This window comes from Rousettus aegyptiacus, unplaced genomic scaffold (assembly GCF_014176215.1).
Source record: "Rousettus aegyptiacus isolate mRouAeg1 unplaced genomic scaffold, mRouAeg1.p scaffold_m13_p_9, whole genome shotgun sequence".
Taxonomy (NCBI): Eukaryota; Metazoa; Chordata; class Mammalia; order Chiroptera; family Pteropodidae; genus Rousettus; species Rousettus aegyptiacus.
Window position 1 is genome coordinate 104,830,170 of NW_023416312.1, and position 22,944 is coordinate 104,853,113.

Here is a 22,944-nt window from a genome sequence, read left to right on the forward strand (position 1 = left end):
TGTCAGATACATGATTGCAAATATCTTCTTCCACTCTGTCCCTTGATACATAAAACTTTTTACTGCTTATGAAGTCCGGTTTATCTGTTTTTCCTTTGGTTTCTTATGTTTTTGATGTTATATCGGAGCAACCATTGTCTAATCCAAGCTCATGAAGATTTGCTCCTCTGTTTTTCTTCTAAGTTTTATGGTCATAGCTCTTACATTTGGGTCTTTGATCCATCTTGAGTTAATTTTTGTATGTGATATGAGGCAGGGGTCCAACTTTACGCTGGTGCACACAGATACCCAGCCATCCCAGCGCCATTTTTTGAAAAGATTCTCCTATCCCCATTGAATTTTCTTGGCACCCTCGTTGAAACACAATTGACCCTAAATGTGAGGGTTAAGAAATACATTTTGAACAGAAATATGAAGAATGAGATGAGTATGGAAGAGAGGGAGAACCAGGATGGGGCAAGAAGATTGTTTTATTTTACTTTTTGTTTTAATTTTAATTCCCAAATAGCACATGGTCACTCTAAAAGACTCAACGCAGTCCCTTTGCTGCTTGTAACCACTGCTGACATATAAGAGGGTATGTTAAAGGGAGGGGACAAAAACATTAAGTGGGGTGTGGCTAGATTGGGAGGAGCCTAAAATTCTAGATCGAGGATTTTGAACATGATTTCAAAGAGAGTTAAAAAGGCATATAGGTCTTTTCTTTTTAAATGTCGATTCTTAATCAGAGGAGACTCTTTTCTGAGTCTCCCTCGAGTCAAATTTACTCAATGGCGTGGCCAAGAATCTGAGAGATTCAAACAATGAGACATGGAACTAGGAATTTCACCAAACCTCAGATGATCTCAAGTTCTTTTCATAGCACGCTGTTCTCTCAGTTCAGCCTCTAGGAGCAGAAGGTCACATTGGGAGCTAGGAGTAAGATGGCGGTGGGAGAATGGACAGGGGCAGCAAAGGTGAGGGATCACAACATAGTGTGGCTGAGTATTTGGAGACTGAGGTGAGATGAGGGGACATTAGGGAATGAGTCCGGGGATATGTAGCAGACCAGAGGTAAAGAGGCTTCCAGAACCTCCAGGATTTTCACAATTGTTACTCAGTTTGAAGTGCAAATAAAGTTTCCCCTTGAATCGAACCCTTCAGATCCTTTTGAACCCTGGCAGTAGTTCACTATCAAGGTCATTTTTCCATGAGTGAGTCGACATCCATTGGGGTTTTGGTGGACAATTAAAACTATGTAGAACTGTAAAATGCATATAGAAAAGTGCAGAAAGTGCACAAATATTAAATGTACAACTTTTTTTCTATCTTCTTATCAAAATCAGGGGACCAGCAACTACCCAGAAATCCAGGAGAGGATGGAGGTGAAGAATCAAAAAGTTCAAGTAACCCTTTTATATAAAGTTGATATGTAAAATTTCAAATCTATAGCATTAAGAATGTAGTGTACTACCTCATTTTACATAGCCCAAAGCTTAAAATGTAAAAAGGTTTCAAGCAGGTGTATAATATTAATAATCACAATGATAACCATAGCAACCATTCCTGATACAAACTAACCTGCCAGGCACTATGCTAAGTGCTTTGCATACGTTATCTTATTTAATGCCCCGCCTCGCACCGCGAGACCTACACGTTTGTTCACATTAGCACAAATCCTTTTCCTACCTCCTTCTACACTTCTCATTTCTCCCCAGTGTGCTTTGTATCCTATCCCCTCACACCTTCCCAGAAACCGTACACAACGAATTATTCTTTCTCTTTCCTGCTTATTTGACCTTTCCTTCTCATTGGATGTTTTCGTTGGCATGTAAATATGCTCAAGTCTCTCCAATTTACAAAATCGATTTCCCTTGAGTTCACATCCCTCTCTAGCTACTACTCAGCGCCCTTCTCTCCTTTATAACTAAACTCCTTGAAATAACGATATTTCCATTTCCTTCTTCACGATCCCTTTACGACACACTTCAATCTGACTTCCAAGCCCCTCGATCTGTGGTGATAAGGTCACCATTAGCCACCAAGTCACCAAGTCCAATGGAAACTTGTAGGCCCCATCTTGCTTGATCTGTCAAGCAAAATTTGATACCTGTGATGCTTTCTTCCTGGAAATATATTTCACACGTCGGCTTCAATGACCCATCGCTCCCCTTGGTTGTCATCCTACATGTCTGGTCATTCCTTTCAGTCTCCTTCCTAGGCTCCCTGCCCCCACCATTCAATGACGAAGTTCCTCAGGACTCAGTTCTATGCTTACTCTCTTCTGGACACTCATTTATGCCCAAGACTTCAAGTGCCACCTGCACACAGAGGACACACAATTTTGTCTCTATGGCACATCTCTCCTTTGAGGCCCAGATCTGCATGGTATAGTAATAATAGCTAACATGCATCTGGAAGTGTCTGGCATACAGTAAGTATTACATAAGTGTTTGCTATGATTGGTACCCCTCCTCCTCCTCTTCCTGTTCACCAGAAGCTTTCACTTCCACCTATTAGGAAAGTTGGGGTGTTTTTTGCTTAGGAGGGATACATCTCCAATGTCTAATTTTATAATGTTTCAGTAAGAAAATAGGGTTTTCTTGACAATCAGATTTTGCTAGTCTATAACGTGTTAACATGTTTACCATAACATTGCATTAGCTTCAGGATTAAGGGCTGTTGTATTCATCTGCTGAGGGAGAAAACTATCATGTAGAGCACAGGTCCTCAACTCCCAGGTGGCGGACCAGTACCGGCCCGTGGTCCGTGGCCTGTTAGGAACCAGGCTGCACAGCAGAAGGTGAGCGGCAGGTGGGCAAGCGAAGCTTCATCTGCATCTGCAGCCGCTCCCCAGCGCCGGCATCAGCACCTCAGCTCCACCCCAGATCCTCAGGCACTAGATTCTCATAGGAGCACCGGTCCTTGGGGTTGAAAAGATTAGGGACCGCTCATATATGGGATAACACTGTTCTGGGCATTTCTACCCACATTATTTCACTTAATCTGCACACCTGCTCCATGAAGTAGGCATTGCCCCAAAATTTTACAGGTAAGGAAACCAAGGCTCAGAGAAGGAGATAGCTTTTTTGAGGTCACATGACTACTGATTAATACCTCTGTCATTGCTAAGAGCCATCCCAGAGCCACTGGGGTCCAGCCCGCACCTAGGACCCCCCTGCCATCTGAGAAGGGGAACCCGACACCAGGCCCCTCCAGCCAGGAGAGTCCCTGTGACCAGCCTGTCTGGAATGCAGTGAGGCCCTCGTGGGTCACCGGTGGCTCACCGGTACAGCGCCTTCCCAGACAACTTTTACATCTCACACGACCTCACCTGCGACCTCGGTGGGACTCCTAGGTACACTGCCTTTCATGTCACCCAGATCAGTAACCACCTCCCAGTTACACGCCCCCCCCCCCCCGCCTCCACCGTCCTCTCTTCCCGTCTGCCTCCAAAGTCCCAGCACACTGCTAGAAAGAGGACCGAGCGGGCCAGTAGGAATTCCTGCTGACCCATTTCAACTTGGCCCTTGCAGCTGCTCAGCAACCCTGTTATTTGTCTCGAACGTTCCCTGGCACTCTCCCGCAGAGGCTGTTCCGACCTTCCTCTTCTCAAATTCCAGCTCCTCCTGTTCCACTCCCTCAGAGGAACACCCGCGGGCTTTCATCAGATGCTTGACAATTCAGTAACATCTTTTTAAAACTTCGTTGTAGAGCATTGAATACTTGTACAAAAGTAGACAGAAAGGTATAACGAATCCCCAGTCACTACTTGGCTACAACTAGTCTGAACTCTTGGGTCCTCTTGTTTCATCTGTTTCCTCCCTGCCATATTATTTTGGAGCTAATCCCACACGTGATATCATTTCATTCTTCAAAGTTTCAGTACGTATCTTTAAAAGGTAAGGATCCTTTTTTAAAAAAAAAATCACAATTGTAATACCATTAGCACACATAAAACAAACAAGTAATAATTCCTTAATATATTAAATGCCAAGTCTGTATTTCAATTTCCAACGCTTTCATGAATGTCCAAAGACTGTTTTACAGATTTTTTTTTGTTTGAATCAGTATCCAAACAAAGTCCACACATCGTCATTGGTGGATATGTGTTATATGTCACTTTTAACAAAAGGTTCATCTCTTATTTTCCTTATAATTTTTTGATGAGGAAATCAGATTGTTTTTCGGTAGAGTTTCAGTCTGGGTTTTGCTCCGTTGTATAGTTTACATGTTTCCTTGATCTCTGTTTGTTGTATATATTGGTAAAATCAATAATATCTGTACAACGCATCCCCTTTATTCATTGTCCAGTTTTCAGTGGTATGGGTAACTGTCTGTGGGACCAGAGAAATGGAAGGTTTCTGGTTTGGGGAGTGACTCAGGAAGGAGCTAGGACCTCTTTATCAGGACTGAAACAGATGGTTGGGGTCAAAGCTCAATAAATAGTAACAGAAGTCCAGGCAAGATGGGACGGGTGAGGGGCCACGCAGTGTCAGATTTCCACTCTGCTGGTATGTGGAGCAGGACAGGCAGGGAGGGATGGTCAGGCTGAAGTCAGCGCTGGGAAAGGAGAGGTAACACTTGAGGCAGCAGCTGGGATCATTTCTCAGGGGATCATTCTGCTTGCTGTACCCTGTTTTCTAAATATATCTTATTCATTCCCGCCTCTATGCTTTTGCCCGGGTTGTTTCCTCTGCTTGGAATATCATCTCCTTGCTCTCCACCTATCCAAATCCTACTTATCTTTAATATGAAAGAGAATAATCTCGATAAAAGGGACCAGTGTGAGTTCCCTCTTCTCCATACTTTTGCTCATAGAGTCACAAAATTTCTCTGAAGGGGGAAACAGATCGTCCATTGATTGCTTTCCCAGGAGAGGAACTGGGTGGCCAGAGGACAGGGCTGGAAGGGAGCAGATATTCCTGATCTGTGACGGGAGGGTCACTTAAAATCTGATGAAAGAATCTAATACGAAGTGGTGGAAGTAGAAGCAGGGAGATTGGAATTTGCAGTTTAAGGAGAAACAGGAAGGTCGGAACAGCCCCTGCGGGAGAGTGCCAGGGAATGTTCGAGACAAATAACAGGGTTGCCGAGCAGCTGCAAGGGCCAAGTTGAAATGGGTCAGCAGGAATTCCTACTGGTCCTCTCGGTCCTCTTTCTAGCAGTGTGCTGGGACTTTGGAGGCAGACGGGAAGAGAGGACGGTGGAGGCGTGGGGGGGAGGTCACAGAGACAGTAACACTGCATGTGGGGTAACTGGGAGGTAGATACTGATCTGGGTGACGTGAAAGGCAGTGTACCTAGGAGTCCCACCAAGGTCGCAGGTGAGGTCGTGTGAGATGTAAAAGTTGTCTGGGAAGGCGCTGTACCGGCGAGCCATTGGCGACCCACGAGGGCCTCATTGCGTTCCAGACAGGCTGGTCACAGGGACTCTCCTGGCTGGAGGGGCCTGGTATCGGGTTCCCCTTCTCAGATGGCAGGGGGGTCCTAGGTGCGGGCTGGTACCCCCCAGTGGCTCTGGGATGGCGCTTAGCAATAACAGAGGTTTTAAGCAGGTAGAATTCATCAGTGAAACTGGAGCTTCTCCAAGAGGCATGGTGTAAGGAGTGATTTTAAAAATTAAGGAAACTATCGAACCTTTCCTATGATCCAAGCGCTGTAATAAAGATGTATATTTTTTCTGTTCTTTCTGTCTCTATGAAAATCATTATATATATATATATATATATATATATCAATCTGAAGTGAGCATATATACTCTCATTTAATTCTCACGACAGCATATTAAAAGAATTATCTTTTTTTAATATATGGGGAAACTGAGGCTCAGGGAAGTTATATGATTTTCCCTAGGTCACATAGCTACCAAGCGTCAGAGCCAGGATTCTTGGCGTCCAGCAGTACTTCCCAGCAAACGCTTCCCTCTGTTAAATGACTCTTATTTTGCCAGTGATGTCTGTTGTGATATAGATGCATTCCCACCAAAAAGAATTGTACACCTAATTGCAAACTTTTCGAGAGCAAGGAGTTACTCGAGCAGGGTGGAGGAGCTGCGTGGAGGCCATGAAAGCTCTTAGATAAGTGCGGTGGTCCAGGGGAGGAAGCTGAGCCCCCAGGGTGGGCACAGTGGGGTTCTGGGGAGGACCCTCTGCCGGGTGAAGAGTAGACAAAGCCAACTCTGTCAGCTCTGTCTGTCGTGACTCTTATAAGGGCACTCATCCCATCAGGACCTTGTCTAATCCTTGTCACCTCCCAAAGGCCCCACCTCCTAATACCATCATATTGCAGGGGGCAGGATTCAACACAGGCATTTTAGAGGGACACATCCAGTCTCTAATGAGAGGGTCCCACAGGTAGTGGTGAAATAATGTGACTGGGCTGCTTCTCTGTGTTCCTTGGACTTAATGCAGCTCGCTCCTTCTCAGGGCCTCTGCGCTGAGTGTCCCCTGGCCTGGAACAGTCTTCCTCCAGGCCTGAGTCCGGCTCCTTCTTGTCGTTCATGTCTCAGCTCAAATATCACCTCTCATTGGCAGGGAACCGATTTGGTACCTTGAAAATTCATCAATAAAGGAAGAGAATCAAGCATTTATCTGGCTTTTCCTAGATGCACTGGATAACAAAATAGTAGGCTGAGGGGACGTGTCTTTTTATAAAACTATTCCAATCAATAAAAAGAAATAATGAAATTAGAATATCAGCATTTTGCAACCCTCAATAAAAAGATATAGATAGTAAGTGTCAACAGCTTCTAAGGTTATAAAAAGACATCAACCAATTGTCTGTTCCATAGTCACACCGAAGAGATGGAACCCGATTCGATTGAGTCTTTGGATCTAGTTGCCAGTTTGCAGGAAACAGAGAGGAACTGCACGACATGAGTGCACTTAGCAAAAATCACCTCTCGGAGAGGCCTTTCTTGAGCCCCCTCCCTGAATCAGCACCCACTGTCTGAGCCACTATTACATCACCCTGTTTGATTTCCCCCATAGCCCTTAGCATCAAGCGAGGTTTCCTTATGTAACAAGCACTAGAGCATAACACTTAAGACAACAAACCATAACACGCTGCCCAGCTTCAAATCTTGACTCTTCCGCTTACTAGCTTAGCTATATGACCTTAAAGTATATAAGAGCTACGTGCCTCAGTTTCCCCAACTGTAAAATGTGGTTAATAACAGTGCCTGTATCCTAGGGTCAGTAAGAGTATTAAATGAGTTAATGTATCTAAAGAGTTTAGCACAGTGCCTGGTACAGGATAAGCATTATAAAAGCGCTACCAATATTAGTGCATAATTATTTTTACTCGTATATATTTCTCTTTCATTAGAATCTAACTCTATCTTTCTGCACTGTTCCCAGCTCCTGAAACTGCCCAACACATTCATAGTATGTGCTCAATAAATATTTGCTGAGTGAAAGGTCTGGATTAGGGTGGCAAAAATAGACAGGAGGGAGACATGTAAGATATTATTTAAAAAGATTAAAAAAAAACCTTGAGCTTGATGATTTTTTTTTCCTGACAGGAGAGAGAAGGGTATAAGATGACTCCGAGGCTTCAAGCTTAAGTAACAGATACAAGGCTAGTGCTTTTAACAGAAATAGAAAAACGAGGAACCAGAACCAATACTATTTAAACATTCTGATAACATATTTTATTTTAGATACAAGTTTGAAACGACTGCAAAACATACAAGTGGAAATTCTAGCAGGCAGTTAATAATAGTAAATACGGAGTTGGAGTTCATGAGAAAAATCAGCACTGAAGATACATTTGCGTATCATCTGCATCAATGTGATACTTAAATATTCACTTGTCTAGTATGAGCTTCTTTTATTTTGAAAAAACAAAAACTTGCAGAAGTGAATACAATGGAAAACAAAATTTTGGGGCCCTTCGATTTATTCTCCCGAGGAGGTCACTGTTAGCAGTTTGGTGTGTACCCTTCCAAACATTTTCTATGCATCCACAAACATATCAGCACACGATGTGCAGAGATGTAGTAAAAGTCTGAGCAGGTACCATCCTACATATGGAGAAGTCTGAGTTTTCTTTTTGGCCCATCCGGAATCATTCTATAATATTTTCCAGGAACTTGTGGAATTATTAAACATATCATCACCTTATCGTCCTTGAAGACATATTCATGTATATAGATCTCAACACGATATGTAAAGCCCTCTGACATTCTTTTTTTGCGCTGCATGGTACTTTTTTATGTAGACATGCCATAATTTATTTAACTATTCTCTTACTGATGAACACTTCAGTTGTTTCCGATTTCTTTGTTATTACAACTTATACAGCAATGAAAATTGTTGTACATGTATCTTTGAGTATTCATGCTGATATTTCTTGAGGATAGATTCGTAGAAGTGGGGTTGCTGGAAAGCAGGCATACACATCATTAGGTACCTAAAATGTTAATAGAGCCTGCTCAGTTTCCCTCTACAAAGGCTGTTCTAATTTACACGGCCACCCAACAGTGCATGAGGCGCCTGTTTCCCGATACCCTCATTGATACTTTATATTATCAACTAGAAAGTATTTTTCACCTGCCAGATGTGCACATAATGGTATCTTACTTTTATTTTGCATTTCCTCTGATTACAGGGAAGGGTGAGAATTTTTTACTGAATATTCCTGTACAGACTTTCAGTTAAACTCTGTTTTCAGCGCCGTTTGCCATGCGCATCCTCTGCTGTTCCTGGTTTCTTGGATCCTGGAGCTTCCTGTAGTTTAGTGGTAAAATGGCCCCTTCTCATCTGCAGCTTCTGCGCTAGGCCAAAATGTTATCCCAGCTACCATTTCTCAAATGGCTCCCCTGCCTCTAGAGAACCCCTGGAACTGTTTGTCCTTTCGGGATGTACATATTTTCTATTTTATTTTAGTGTACTTTTAGTGTCATCTCAGAAGGGATTCGAAATGTTGGGTTTGTCATATACTAAATTCTCATCTGTAGCCGCCTCTTTATTCAATCCCGTTGATCTGTTTGTCTATTCTTAAACCATATCACAGCTTTCTATAATATTTGATATCTGGTAGGCATGTCTTCCCTTATTTTTATCTTTTAAATGTTTCTTGGTTCTTTTTGTATATTCTCTCAGATGAAATTCAGAACCAACTCATCGAATACTCCCACCCTATCCCCCCAAATCCCAATGAGATTGTTATGGGAATTTATAGTTATTCGAGATTTTTTCCAATTATGAAACTCTCCACTCAGGAATATTGTACATCTAGCTGTTCGTCATATCTTCATATTTGTAGCCTTCAGGAATATTTTGTATTTTCTCGTAAATGCTTCTTAGATTTATTCCCATCATTTTGTTTTTACTACCTTGAATGAGACTTTTTTTCTCCAGTTGGATAATTGGATATTGTTTTTCTATAGAGAAGTTATTGATTTAAAACTTAAACTCTTCTTTCATTTTAATAGTATCTCAGTTGATTCTTTTAGATTATCTATATACCATGTAGAAACATAGACATTTATATCTTTTATCTTCTCTGTCTTCATGTTTTGACTAGCAACTGCAGAGCAATGCTGGGTAATAAGTATAAAACAGGAAAACGTTCTTATTTGTTCTGATTTTAAGGTGAATACCATTAGTATTTCACTGTTGAGTATAATGATTGTTGCTATTTTCTATATTCTTTAGCAAGTTACCAAATTCTCCTGTTCCTAGTCTACTGAAAAAAAAACATTTTTAAGGTACTACAAACACAAGGTAAAAAATGTAAATAGTGCAAACGGGTATGCAAAGAGTTGCCCATCTCGATTCCCCAGTTTCCCAGTTCCCTTACTGGGGGGCAATTTCTATTAACAATTTTTATGTGAACTACCGGAGACAAATCAATGCAAATATAAGCATATATGTGAATATGTTGTGGGGTTTTTTACACGAATAGTGTCATACTATAAACGCTATTCTAAACCCTGATTTTTTTGTTGGTAAATCAGCTGTCAGTTATTTCTTTGTAGATAATTTGTCTTCTCTTTTTGGCCCTTTTTTGCCCCTTACTTTCATTATGGAAAATTTCTAACATATAAAAGTAGAGAACAGTACACCGGATTCTCCATGCACCTGTAATTGAGTGTCAGTGGTAATTAACTCATGGCCAATCTCGTTTCATCTACTATATCCTCCTGACTCCCACCCACACACTGAAGTTTTTCTGAAGCAGATATTAGGCATCATAGTATTTCATTCACAATTACTTTGGTATATAGCTCTAAAATATAAGGGCTTTTCTTCAACATTACAACAGAACCATCACCTCTAAAAAAATAAGATTTCTTTAATATCATCAAATGTACTGGCTGGCCACTGTTCATATTGTCCCGACTGTCTCATAACTGTGTCTATTTTTAGTTTGTTTGAATCAGGATCCAGATAAGGAGTATACATTGCAATTGGTTGATGTTCCTTAAATCTCTTACTCTATAGGTGCCCGTTCCTTCCTCTCTATTGAAGAAACCGGGTTGTTTGTCCTAGAGTGCTTCTCATAGAATTTAGCGTTGTTTCTAGTCCTTGTATTTCCTGAATATTGATTATATCTAGAGGCTTGATTAGATTTAGATTCAGGTCCTATTTTTTTCCTCTTTCTGGAAGCAAGGATATATCCTGGGCAGCTTGTAGACTTCTGTAAATAGACACAGAGTCTCTTGCTCCTTTTAAGATCTTCTCTTTGATGTTCTGAAATTTCACTACAATGTGTCTGGGCCGGGATTTCTTTCTTTGTTTTCTTTTTCCTGTTTGGGATCCCTGAATCTTAAAGATTGGCATCATCTTTAATGAATTCTCAGCTATGTTGTCTTCAAATACTGCTGCTCCTTCATTTTCTCTTATTTTCCCCCAGACACCAATTAGACATCACCAGTAAGCAGGGGGCCTTGAAAACTTAGGCCACAGGCCACCAGGGATCAGACGAGTATAGAGCAAGTCTGCTCCAACACTCACCCAGCAGTTTCAGTCACCCATTGTTTCCTCTACTCTCTAGGGGGCGCACCAGATGTGTGTGTGTAGGGGTGGGTAGGTGGAGATATATTTATTTCTACATGTGCTTAAACATATATCTTGAAATTCGATCCATATCACTCCATAATCTACATTATTCCTTTTCTTTTTTCATTGATCGAGGTATAATTTGCATAGGGTGAAATGCACGAATCTTAAGGGTACATTTTTACGTATGTGTACATCTATGTGACCTCCCCCCAGGTCAAAACACAGAACGTGCCTAGCGCCACAAAAGGTTGTTCCTTGTGCCCCCTCTCAGTCATTACCTGCCCTGAGATTAACCACATTCTGACTTTGATGACTTTGATTGTCAGAGGCCAATTTTACCTGCATTTGAATTTCACATAAATGAAATCATACAGAGTAGGTACTCTTGCTCCTGACTTTTCATTCAATATTGTGAGTGTCTTCTATGTTGTTGAATTATCAGTAGTTTGTTCTTTTTCGTTGCTGTGTAGAATTCTACCTTCTTAAAATTAACTTCTGAGATATATATATATATATATATATATTATAATTTAGGTAAGTAAGCCTCTACTGATGGATATTGAAATAGTTTTCACTCTTATTACTGCAAACACTACTACAGTGCATATATATATATATATATATATATATATATAGTCATCTTTGCCAATGTGTTTATTAGTAGGATAAAATCCTAGATGTGTAAGTGCTAGGTGAAAGATTAAGTGCATTATTAGTTCAAACAGATATTGCCAAATTGCTCCCAAAGAGGGTGTGTTAATTTATACAACCGCCCACAACATATAAGGGTCTGTTTCTCAACACTCTCGCAGACTATTTACAAATATTTTAGCTCTGACAACCTAACAGGTAAAAACTAGAAACCTGTAATTAATAAATATTTTTGTTTTTTTATACTAAAAATATTTGCATATGGTAAAAAATTTTCAAGCAGTATAAAAAGATATATAGCAAAAGTTACATGCCACTCCCACTCGTATTCCCTCATTCCCCTGGTTCCCTTTCCAGAAATCACTACGGTTGTCAGGTTTTTGTGTGACTTCCAGATATATTTTATACAAATCATGCATGTGCAAGTCTAAATGTGTGTATATATGTGTGTACACATGTTTTTGGGTATCTCTGTCGATCTGGTCTGCTTTATTGATGAAAATGGAAGTTTTCTTTTTTTCACTTAAATATTTATCTATATCTATATATCCATCTCTTCTCCCTTTTTGTCACAAATGGTAGCAGGCTGTTCACTCTGCTTTTTTCACTTAATATCTCTGAGATCGTGTCATATCAATACATTTACAGCTGCCTTACGTTGTCTTATGGCTGCATCATAATTTCTTGAACCAATCCCAGCCATTTCGGCTGTTTCCAGTATCCTGTTATTACAGTCTCCTCGAATACACTTATTTGTGTACATGTACCAGTATATTTTTAGGATAAATTCCTAGAGTTATGGTTGCCAGATCAAAGTATATTGTGGCTGATGTGGTTCCCTGTCCAACATCCATTCCTGTCTTTCCCAGTGTTTGGCAGTCAGAAAGTTTGAAGGGGCGTAATTGATCTCATCTCCAGCTTTTGGCCGGGTGCACCCGCCGTGTAACCAAATCAGGGTAAGCCCATCCCCTGTGCCTCAGCGATTGGTTGAGGCAACCCAGGCCTCAGCCAATCAGTGCATACCATTGTCCTGTCAATGGGGTTGTTGACCCAATTCAAGTTAATGAAATGTTAGGGGATGTTTGTGGAAGTATTTGAAGGAAGAAGGTTTTTTGTTTGTTTTGGTTTTGGTTTTTTGCTCTTTTGAGAGAGGTAGCAGAAGCCAGCTTTGTCTCTTTTGGACAGTGTGGTGTGGCTGATGTAAAGCCTTCAAAGCTGCAGCCCTTTTGCTACCAAGAAGGAAGTCAAATTTACGATGAAGCTCACACTGTGGAAGGCTGAACTGACAGAGGGAAGAAAATTAGGTCTTTGGTGATATTGTTCATCCATAGATTCAAACCAATTGCAAAGCCTACTCATCCCCTGGAGTCTGCAGTTGTAGGAACCAATAAATCCTCTTTATTGTTTAAGCCTATTGGAGTTGGGTTTTCTGTTACTTGCCAATAAAATTTTTTTTGATAAGTTGCCTTCCAAAGGTTATACTCACCTATAAGAAAACAAAATATGAGAGTGCCTGTTTCTCCACACCATTGCCAAAACAATATCTTGTCAAACTTTCTGATATTGTCATTTTTTTTTATAGGAAAAGAGTGGTATCTCATTATATTTTTAACTCAAACTTTTTATCATAAGGTTAAGCTTCTTTCTAGTGTGGTTAAGTCACATGTATTTCCTTGGCGTGGGGTGTGTGTATATATTGCTCATGTCCTTTGCCTAGTTTTTTGTTTCTATTTATCTTTTTCTTATTGCTTTGTAAAAGCGTTTTGTATACTAAGAAAATCAGGCCTTTATCATATGGGTCAAAATATATTTTCTGAGTTTCTCCTTTTGTTTTTGACTTCCTTTTTATTTTTGTCTTTTACGGCAAAATATATACAACATAAAATTAGGAAAGGAATAACGCTTCACAGACAGAGCGTGGTCTCCTCGCAAAGGCAGAGAGCTGAGAGGGACAGAGAGACAGAGAGAAAGACAGAGAGAAAAGACCCCGAGTGTTCCAGGAATTCAGGTTATAGATCATTCTTAGTTTCTTTGAATTACAGTTTAAAGACTTTGCATATCCTTTGATGGTATGGATGTGCAGTGTGAAGTTTCGCCTGTAGCATTATGTCGTGTTAAAAGCATGCTGGTAATCCCCGGCCTTTGTTCCATAGGTTCCCCATGGTTTTGGCTGGAGGGAATGAATGTAGGGTACAAGTTAAGGACTCGGTTTCCCCTTCAGGGTGTGGGTAAATGGTTTGTTAGCAATCCCAGCAGGACCTTTCTTTTGTTCTGTAGGTTTCCTCGTGGAGCTGATCAGCACGTTGCAGGCTCTGAATACAGCTCGATTTAACATTTAGTTCTCATGCCTCCTCCTGCATTTATTGCACCCAATTACAGCAAAACACACATTCTCGTCAAGTGCACATTGGGTATATTTACCAGAATAGACTATATTCCGGGTCACAAAACAAGTGTCAATGAATCCAAAAAGGATTCAAGTCATACAAAATGTACTCTTTGAAAATAATGGAATGAAATTACATATCAATAACAGAAAGATCTCTGAAAAATCCGCAAATACTTGAAAACGGAATGATCCATTTCTAGATAACCCATGGGTCAAAGAAGAAATCAAAAGAGTAATTAGAAAACATTTTTAACTGAATGCAAATGAAAGTGTAACATAATTTTTGGCATTCTGCTAAAGTAGTAGTTAGAGGCTAATTTTTCTAGGGGGTAATTTTTAATCACTAAACACCTGTATTAGAACTTCAGCTCTCACTTCAGTAAAAGAAGAGCCATTACAACTTTATAAGAAGAAAAACAGTGAAAATCGAAGTGGAAATCAGTGAAAAGGGTAACAAAAACAGTAGAGAAAATCAACAAAACCGGATTCTTGTCACTGACGGTCATTGCAGCATTATTCACTATCACCAAAAGTTGGCAACGACGGCCAACGTCTACGAGTAGACGAGTAGTAGTTAGAAAACTCAAATTCTCAGAGGCAGAAAGTAGCTTAAAGATTGTTTTCCGGAGGCTATGGGAAGGAGGCAATGAGGAGGTATTGCTTAATGGGTACAGAATCTCTGCTTAGAGTGATGACAGCATTTTAGAAATAGATAATGATGATGGTTCCACGTCACTGTGAATGTACTTCATGCCGCTGAATTAACTGTACAGTTAAAAATGGTAAAAATGGTAAGTATCGTTATATATATTTACTACAACCTCTAAAAATAATATACTCAAACCGATTGAATTGTACAATTTGAATGGGTGAATTTCATGGTATATGGATGTATATGTCAATAATGGTGTTTTAAAAAGTGCATCCTATGTGATTCCATTTATATAAAACTCTAGAGAATGCCCATTAGCACGTGGTGACAGAGAGCAACCATAATTTGCTCACTTACCCCATTTCCTTCTATCGCCTCCATTTTTCCCAACACTTTCTCAGTTCCCTGGCTGCGTCTTTCTGGTGCCAGTGGTCCTGAGAGGACAGGGGTCTGCGGAGGGGGGTGCGGCCCGACTCTGCCATGGGAAGGGTGAGGCTTGGGGACCCCCGCCCACGGAACTGGTACCGGGGTCAGAATCTAGGCAGTCCTCGATCACCTGTCACTGGTCACCGGGAGCTGTCCTTTAGGACCCTGCGACATGCCGACGACCAGACTGGCCCCAGAACTCCACTTCCCAGGAGGTGTCGGGGCGCAGAGCGGTGACCGTGTCCGATGACGGGGTGGGACTCGTTTGCTGCCCGGATGTGGCTGTGGCGCTGAGCCCGCCACCCCCAGCCAAGCCCAGCAAGAGACGCCCGCGAGGCTCAGCCAGCGGCGGCCGAACCGTGCCGGAGGGCGACCGCTCTGCCCGGTGAGCTGCCGAGCCCCCCAGGCCGTGCCCGCCTGTGCCCTTTGCTCGAGTGTCCCCATCCCCGGGACCTGAGTATGAGCATGAGCCTCTCCTCGGAGCGCAGGGGTCTGAGGGCGGGTTAAGGCGCGTGTGTAGCAGAGGAGGGGGAGCCGGCTTTTTCTACGGGTGACTCCGACGCGGGGCCACCTTCAGTCCCAGGCCCGTGCCCAGATCTAGTCCCCGAAGCAGCCCCGCCGGGTGGGGAAGGACGTGGGAGCCGTGCCCAGCAGGCTTCTGCTGCCTCCCGACGGGCCGCGACGATTGCCCCTCGGGTGATGTCTCCGGTGCAGACTGGTGCCCCGCTCCGGCCGGGGAGTGTTCCCATGGCGTCCCCCCACCCCCGGAGGCCTGGACTCTTACTTGGTGGCCTCCGGTGGGAGAGAGCTCCCCCGATGTACTGCGTGACTCGGTGCAGAAAGTACTAGATCGGAACGGGGACTTCGCTGACTCGCTCTGATTTCAGAAAGCCACCGACTAGTTTCAGGTGCATTACACTCGGACTTGCAGAAGGGGCGAGACTTGGGGGAGAATGTGCTAGAAACGGCGGGTCCTTGGAGCTGCATTTTCGTCTTGTTGCCGGGTCTTTCCTATTGTGTGTCCAACCTGGGAGACACGGGGGCTGCCGTGCAGACCAGGCGCGAGCAAGGCTGCTCGGGCAGCTGAGATGGGATGATTTAGGACAAACTATAGTTCCCAGGCTAACGGCGGAGGGGAGCCCCCTGGGGTGCAGCGCCCGGCCTCTGAGCGGCGCCGGTGGCTGATGGCTGCCTACCTGCCCGCGCTACCGTGAGGTTTAAATAACGCAAGGTGGGCGGCTGAACAGCCCGGAGCAGGCTCTCGACTGTCAGCGACCCTTCGCCTCCCCCAGCAGCGAATTTCTCATCTGAGCCAGGCAGTGCTGTGTGTCCTTCTTTGCCTTTTTATGTGAGTCCCGCCTTTACCACGAGGTCGCCGCATTCTTTTACTTTGTTTTTACACCATTTCCAGTCCCGCCAAGCAGGGCACCAGAGACAATATGGATGGCGGTGATGAGGATGGGGCAGCATTGTCCTAGGTAAACAAGTTTTTCTCACATAGGAGACAAACAGAATATCTGCCTTTGTCTCCTAACCCCCAGCCCTTTTAAAAGGTGGGATTTTGATTTTTAGTATTTGTAACCATTTTAATCGTACAGTGTAGTGTTAACTCCATTCACGTGGCTGTGCAATGGATCTCTAGAACCTTTTCATCTTGTAAAACTGAAACTCTATACCCGTGAAACAGCTCCTCATTCCACAGCCCCAGCCCCTGGCAACCACCATTCTGCTCTCTGTTTCTCTGAGTTTGGCTATTCTAGATACCTTTAGAAAGTGGGATCATATCTGGCTTTTGGAGACTGGCTTGTTTCACTTAGCATAATGTCCTCAAGCTTCATCCATGGTGTAGCATATGAAAGGATTTCCTTCTTTTTAAGTCTGAAGCAAATATGTGTGTGTGTGTGTGTGTGTGTATCACATTTTCTTTATCCAATCATCTATCAATGGACATTTAGGTTACTTCCACCTCTTGGATATTGTGATAATGATGCAACGAATGTGGGTGTACAAATATCTCTTCGAGATCCTGTTTTCAGTTCTTTTGGATATATTTTTAAGTATTATTTTGATACCTTTAACTCTGGAGAATTTCAAACATACACACAGGTAGAGAAAATAGCATAATGAACGTGCGGGCTGAGTAAAAGAGTCAGTTGTACAAAGCAGCCCCCAAAATACCTGGGACTTTTGCTGAAACATCTCCTTTATAAAGTTTGCTGTGGGTGAGGATGTTTTGAGTTTTCAGACCTGAGACGCGTCAGCTGCACTTCATCATTTAGGCCGTCAGCCATCATTGTGACTTGAGTACCCAGTAGCAGGCCATGTGTACCAGGGGCACTGATAGATGTAAACAAGCAGAAATGTGGGTGGACACCCTTCCCTGGTCACAGAGACGAGGGCCTGAGCGTGGGCTGTGAAGTGGCCTTTGTGCCTACGAGCTTTGCTCTAGTTCAGCAACGCGTCAGGTGCGCTGTTGTCCTGATAGCTGTTGCTTCAAGCTGAGATGCTGGACACTGGATGGTACCTACAGGAAGCTGGGGAGGTGGTTTGTACGAGCACTGAGTGCTCCAGGAATCCAGAGGAGATAGAAGTGAATCCAGCCTGGGAAAGTCAAGGAGAGCTATTCTTAAGGAATGTTCTGGTAACTGTCCTGTTTCCTTCCACTATAGGGGTCTGTTGGACCCTTATGCCTGTTCCTACAGGGATGAAGCCAGAGCTGACAGTCATTGACTACCTGGGGTGGTTGCCTGCTGGTCCCAAATCATGCTCTGCACTTTCGGCTGTGGGACCCACGCTTTCCAAGGCTTTGGGGCGGAACGCGGGGCATGTCAGAACTGGCTGCGTGGGAAGAGAGCGACCCCTAGTGGACTGCCAGCTTCCTTTACCCCGACCCAAAAGGAGTCGTTCTGTTTTGTTTTTGTCTGTATGATATGGGGCCTAATGTACACCTAGGACGACAGGATGGAGGATGTATCTGTTCCCTCAAATTCCCAAAGTGAGAAACTAATTGATTCTCGATTTTTTTCTATAATCGAATATACATTACAGTCTGTCCCCTTTCCTCCATGTTCTGACACTTGAAGAAGTTAATGCTGTAAGAATCGGGTCTGAAATTAGAGCAGTAGTTAAGAAGCTAAAGAAATCAGAGTGCTCTCAGGCCCTGACAGGGTAGGCTACTGCCAGGGTATTAATATGGGGGTGTAAACATGCGAGCTCACCGTAAATGTGCTTCTCGGAGATAATCGAGGCCGCGCCATTGACTCCCAAATATTTGATTCACAAAGAAATGGATGAGAGGATGGTGCTCTTTTGACCCGTGGTGTCATTCAGATAAGGCAGGACGGGGTGAGACCCTCAGCTTGTCTTATGCGCGTGACAGACCTTTTGCCTTCCCCAGTAGAAGAGCAGAGGAAGAGTGGTTCTGAAGTCCTAGTAGCTTCGGACAGTTAACGAGCACCTCCCGTGTGGCAGCACTAACGACTACTGCACGTGCGTTCCTCCATGTGCGCCCCAGGTTCAAAATTTGCCCAAGTTCACCAAGCTTAGGAGGAGAAAGGCCTGGGTTTGGCTCCAGGCGGCCCGACTTCCGAGCCTAGGCTCATGCCCCCCTCTCCATGTGGCCGAGCTGGACCAGCCAGCCTGCATCTCCAAAGTTATGGTGTCACTGATTTTCAGGAACGGGGTCATCCTTTGCTGAGGCTGTAGCCGCAGACCTTGTGAGAGCCTTGCTTCTTTATTTTCAACTCTGGGAACCTCCTTTCTATACCGATTTTTAAAATGAATTTACCACGTATTTTAGCACTTCTGATAATGGTATATCCAGATCTTATGACACAGTGTAATGTAAATACCCACGTCTACAAGTGGTTGTTAATCTTTTGGGGCTCACGGCCCTTTTTGGGAATCTGATAATGGCTTTGGATCTTCTTTCCAGAAAAATTCACTTAAGCACATACATATGCGATCGCACACAACTTCACAGGTGGCTTTTGGGACCTACTGAAGCCTGCCCTCCAGCAGCCCACGGTAAGAACTCCAAACCACCTCCCCCGCGGTACCATGAGGGCAGGGCAGTGGGGGGTCGCCTGCGTCCTTCTCCTCCTCAGAGAGAGACATGTTCGTACAGCCCAGGCTTCCTAAAGCCACCAGGCAGCCGTGAGCGTTCTTTCTCTCTGTCTTGTACACAGGACTCCAAGCGAAGGATGCAGACGATCAAATGTGTGGTCGTAGGGGATGGGGCTGTGGGCAAAACCTGCCTCCTCATCAGTTACACGACGAACGCCTTTCCTGAGGAGTACATCCCCACTGTCTTTGACAATTACAGCGCCCAGACGTCGGTGGACGGCCAGATCGTCAGCCTGAACCTGTGGGACACAGCCGGCCAAGAGGAATATGATCGACTGCGAACGCTTTCCTACCCCCAGACCAATATCTTTGTCATTTGTTTTTCCATTAGTAACCCATCCTCTTATGCCAATGTGAGGCATAAGTGGCACCCAGAGGTCTCCCATCATTGCCCCAATGTACCCGTTCTGCTGGTAGGCACCAAGAGGGACTTGCGGGGGGACCTTGAGACGGTGAGGAAGCTGAAGGAACAGAGCCTAGTGCCCACAACTCCTCAGCAGGGCACTTCACTAGCTAAGCAGGTGGGGGCTGTGAAGTATCTGGAATGTTCTGCCCTGATGCAGGATGGGGTACACGAGGTATTTTCGGAAGCTGTCCGGGCTGTGCTTTACCCTACTGCAAAGAAGACCACCAAGAAGTGTGTCCTCTTATAGCTTTCGGGGTGCTACTTGGGGACTGCACCCAAGGAGAATAAGTGGGGTTCCCTTGACAGCCTTTAGCAATGCCAGCATGAGCCATTTTGCCTCTTTGGGAAAGCCTAGGCTCCACGTCCCTGGGCTTTTGGAGGAATGAAGACAAGCTAGTCTGTACATGGCCGCTTGGAAGTTTGGTCTGAAGCTTTTGGAGGAAGTTTAAGTGCGGGTGTCTCCCGTCAAAGTGCTTACAGGTGACACACCAGGTGCTATTCTTCCCTGTCCTGGCCAGGCCACAACTAAGCACAGCAGCCTCGTAGTGTTCTTCATAGTCTCTTTGCTTGTCTTCGTTTAAGTGGAATTTCCCGGCCATATTTACCATTGAGCAAGTGCCTCACAGTTTTCAAATAATTGCCTTAAACTCTGATGTACTAATTTTTGGAAACCAGTTTATGTGTGATTTTGGGGTGTTGCCAATGTTGAGCGTTCCTCCCATTCTGGAGATGAGGTATTTTTGCAAAACTGGTTAGGCAGCATTTTCCAGAGTTTTGTGAATGCTCCCAGATAGATTCCTTAAAAGGGCTCTGTGGTCAAATAAGTCAGGGACCAGCTATTTCAATAAAGCTGAGCAGGTTCCTCCTACTGCAGGAATTTGTAACTTTTGATAAGTATGCCACATTTCCCAAACTTATTTCACTGAATTTTTTTTTTGGTCCTATTCAAAACAGTCTCAGAGATGCTGGCTTAGTAGGAACTAGGAATTCCTATGGAGGAGGTTATGAAACACAGCATAATGTGGCCCTATTCTTATTGATATTGCTTGTGAAAAGAGTGTTTATCGCCACGGACTTATTACTGTTATCCTCCCATCCTCTGGAGGTGGGTGTGGCACTTGCTGCCACGGATGTGGGATGCAATGGTCAGACTGCTGTCAGATTCTTTTTTTTTTTTAACACCTACGGTACCTGGTATTCCGGGGTGGAGCTGTCAGATTCTGACAGCACTGTGGGCCTGAGAGGTGGAATTAACAACCCCTCTGAAAAGCTGTGTCTCTGAGGCTTCTGTGTGGCCTTTTTTTCTGTCACCTTTTGTTTTAGGGAAATACCACTGAAGGTTAACCCTCTACATCAACCAACCAACCAGGCAATCAAAATGTCCTGCCAGTCATTGTCAGGGAGTTCCGTGATTCCCTCAGACCTGTCTTCTGCCATTGCTCCTCTGAGTTACTGTAAAGGCTACCTTGCTCTCTTCCTGTCCCTCCATCCTCTGTACATCTGCGCGTGCGTGTGCCTATGTTCCGCCCTGTGTGCCTTTTTAGGTCTTTTAGTTGCTCCAAGAGAGGTGGAGTGTGTCGGAGCCACAGGCCCCAGAGCTGTCACCCTTGTAGAACTTTGCTGGAGTTGCTCAGCTTGCCGTGGGCCAGTAGGAGTCAGATTCCGTATCCAGCGGGCTTGCTGCTCGTCCCTGGTTATATTTCCAACCTTCTTCATTCGATACGGAAGAAAAACTTACTTCCCTTGGCAGATGACACTCGACAGCTCCACCGTGCACACGTGCTCTCATCCTGCCAAAATAGCACGGGAGCTTTGAGAGTTTGAGAAATAGAGCTAAGTGGATCACTTACCTCCCCCTGTGGCGGGTGAAGTGTCTGTGCTTTGCTCAGTGATGGTCTGACTGTGGCTCTGTGATGAGATGTGATCAGAGTAGCCTTGGACTAACAATCTCCCGGATACGGTTGCCAGATAAAACACAGTAATATCACATGAGATGGAAGGAAACTAGACTTTGGAGTACGCAGATATCGTATTATAAATTCGTATGCCTGAAACTTACGTGTTACTAACCAGTGTTACCCCCCAATAAATTTAATTAAAATTTTAGAAAAGAATCTCTTACAAATAACTTTTTAGTATAATATGCACCATGCAATATTTGGGACATACTTACATTTAAAAGTTATTTACCGTTTATCTGAAATTGAAATTTAACGGGGCATCCTGTATTTTTATTTGCTAAATCCGGCAAGCCTACTCTTGGGAGATTCTAGAACCTGGTGGTCAAGCAGAAGTCAAGTATTGATGGAAGCTAAAAGGCTATTTCAGCTGTCTATTCTCTCGCTCTTCCCCGGTTGCCCTTTTCCCTCGCCAGGGGCTGAAGTATTCCTGCCTTCGTCACGGCACCCCCCACTCTACGCAGTCCTCTGCGGGGTTCTATTTCTACACCAGCTGATTTGTTGAAAGCCGTGGAGGAGCCGGGATGCATAGTACTGTGTGGCGCCTGCCTTCTATCTCAGTTTCAATGTACTGTATGTTTTCCTCTGGGTGACCCAGGTCGCCTAGGTGGGGGGTGGTGGTGGCAGGGATTCTATTTGAGCAGTGTTAACTCGAAGAGAATGAGGGTGGCCCTTCTCAGCTGTGGCCCAGCAGCGCTTTGGAAAGTGGGACTGCTGTTGGAGAAGTGTGGGGACGTTGGCATCAGCTGGCCTGCGGGTCTGCGTGCCCTCTGCCCTTGGTTGGGCTCCCTGAGTTGCCCCACGAGCAGCCACGTGCAAACACTGTTGCCCAAGTGTGTTCCAGTCTCAGGATGTTCTGACTGCTGCTGCTGGGCTGCTTACAGGACTTCATGGTTGAACGGGGCTGGAAACGTGCCTGTCACCTATGTCTCTGGGAATTTTTTGTTTAGCTACTGAAAATCTTTTAAGTGGCTTTAATAGTGCCTCCTGCTCCTCTTTGGCTGGCAAAGTCCCAAATGTAAGCCTAGGTTTGGTTTGGGCAAACCTGTGTCCTCTACTAAACGTGGGTGTGATCCACGGGCCTGAGAGTGGTTTTGTATTGGGCCGATTTGATGATCCTAAGCATACACTGACATCTTGATTTTTATACTTGAAAGGAATTTGTATGAAGACTAACATGCTAGTATCACTTTTAACTTATTCATAATGAATGGTAATAAACTTTTCTGACTTTACCGGGCCTGTTGCTTTCTAAAAAGTCAAAGCAATTCCTCACTGCCCCCCACCCCTTTGTTTTGAGTGGTTTCTAAATGCTTTTCAACTTGCAAAGGATGGAATAAGTGTGAC

The 22,944-nt window shown here is 44.0% G+C and overlaps 1 protein-coding gene across 2 annotated transcripts; it reads left to right on the forward strand.

The window, feature by feature from the left end:
• Positions 1–15,361: 15,361 nt before the first annotated feature.
• LOC107513866 (rho-related GTP-binding protein RhoG) lies at positions 15,362–22,832 on the forward strand. Of its 2 annotated transcripts, none has more exons than XM_016150986.2 (3): positions 15,362–15,493; positions 19,043–19,134; positions 19,296–22,832. In XM_016150986.2, the coding sequence occupies exon 3, from the start codon at positions 19,311–19,313 to the stop codon at positions 19,884–19,886; it is 576 nt and encodes a 191-aa protein (XP_016006472.1). In that variant the 5' UTR covers positions 15,362–15,493; positions 19,043–19,134; positions 19,296–19,310; the 3' UTR covers positions 19,887–22,832. The 2 variants fall into 2 exon arrangements, with proteins under 2 accessions (XP_016006472.1, XP_036082875.1); XM_036226982.1 differs by lacking the exon at positions 15,362–15,493 and adding an exon at positions 15,501–16,016.
• Positions 22,833–22,944: the final 112 nt, after the last annotated feature.

Coding starts and splice junctions, on each gene's coding strand:
- LOC107513866 (XM_016150986.2), top strand. CDS start 19,311: ATGCAGACGATCAAATGTGTGGTCGTAGGGGATGGGGCTGTGGGCAAA.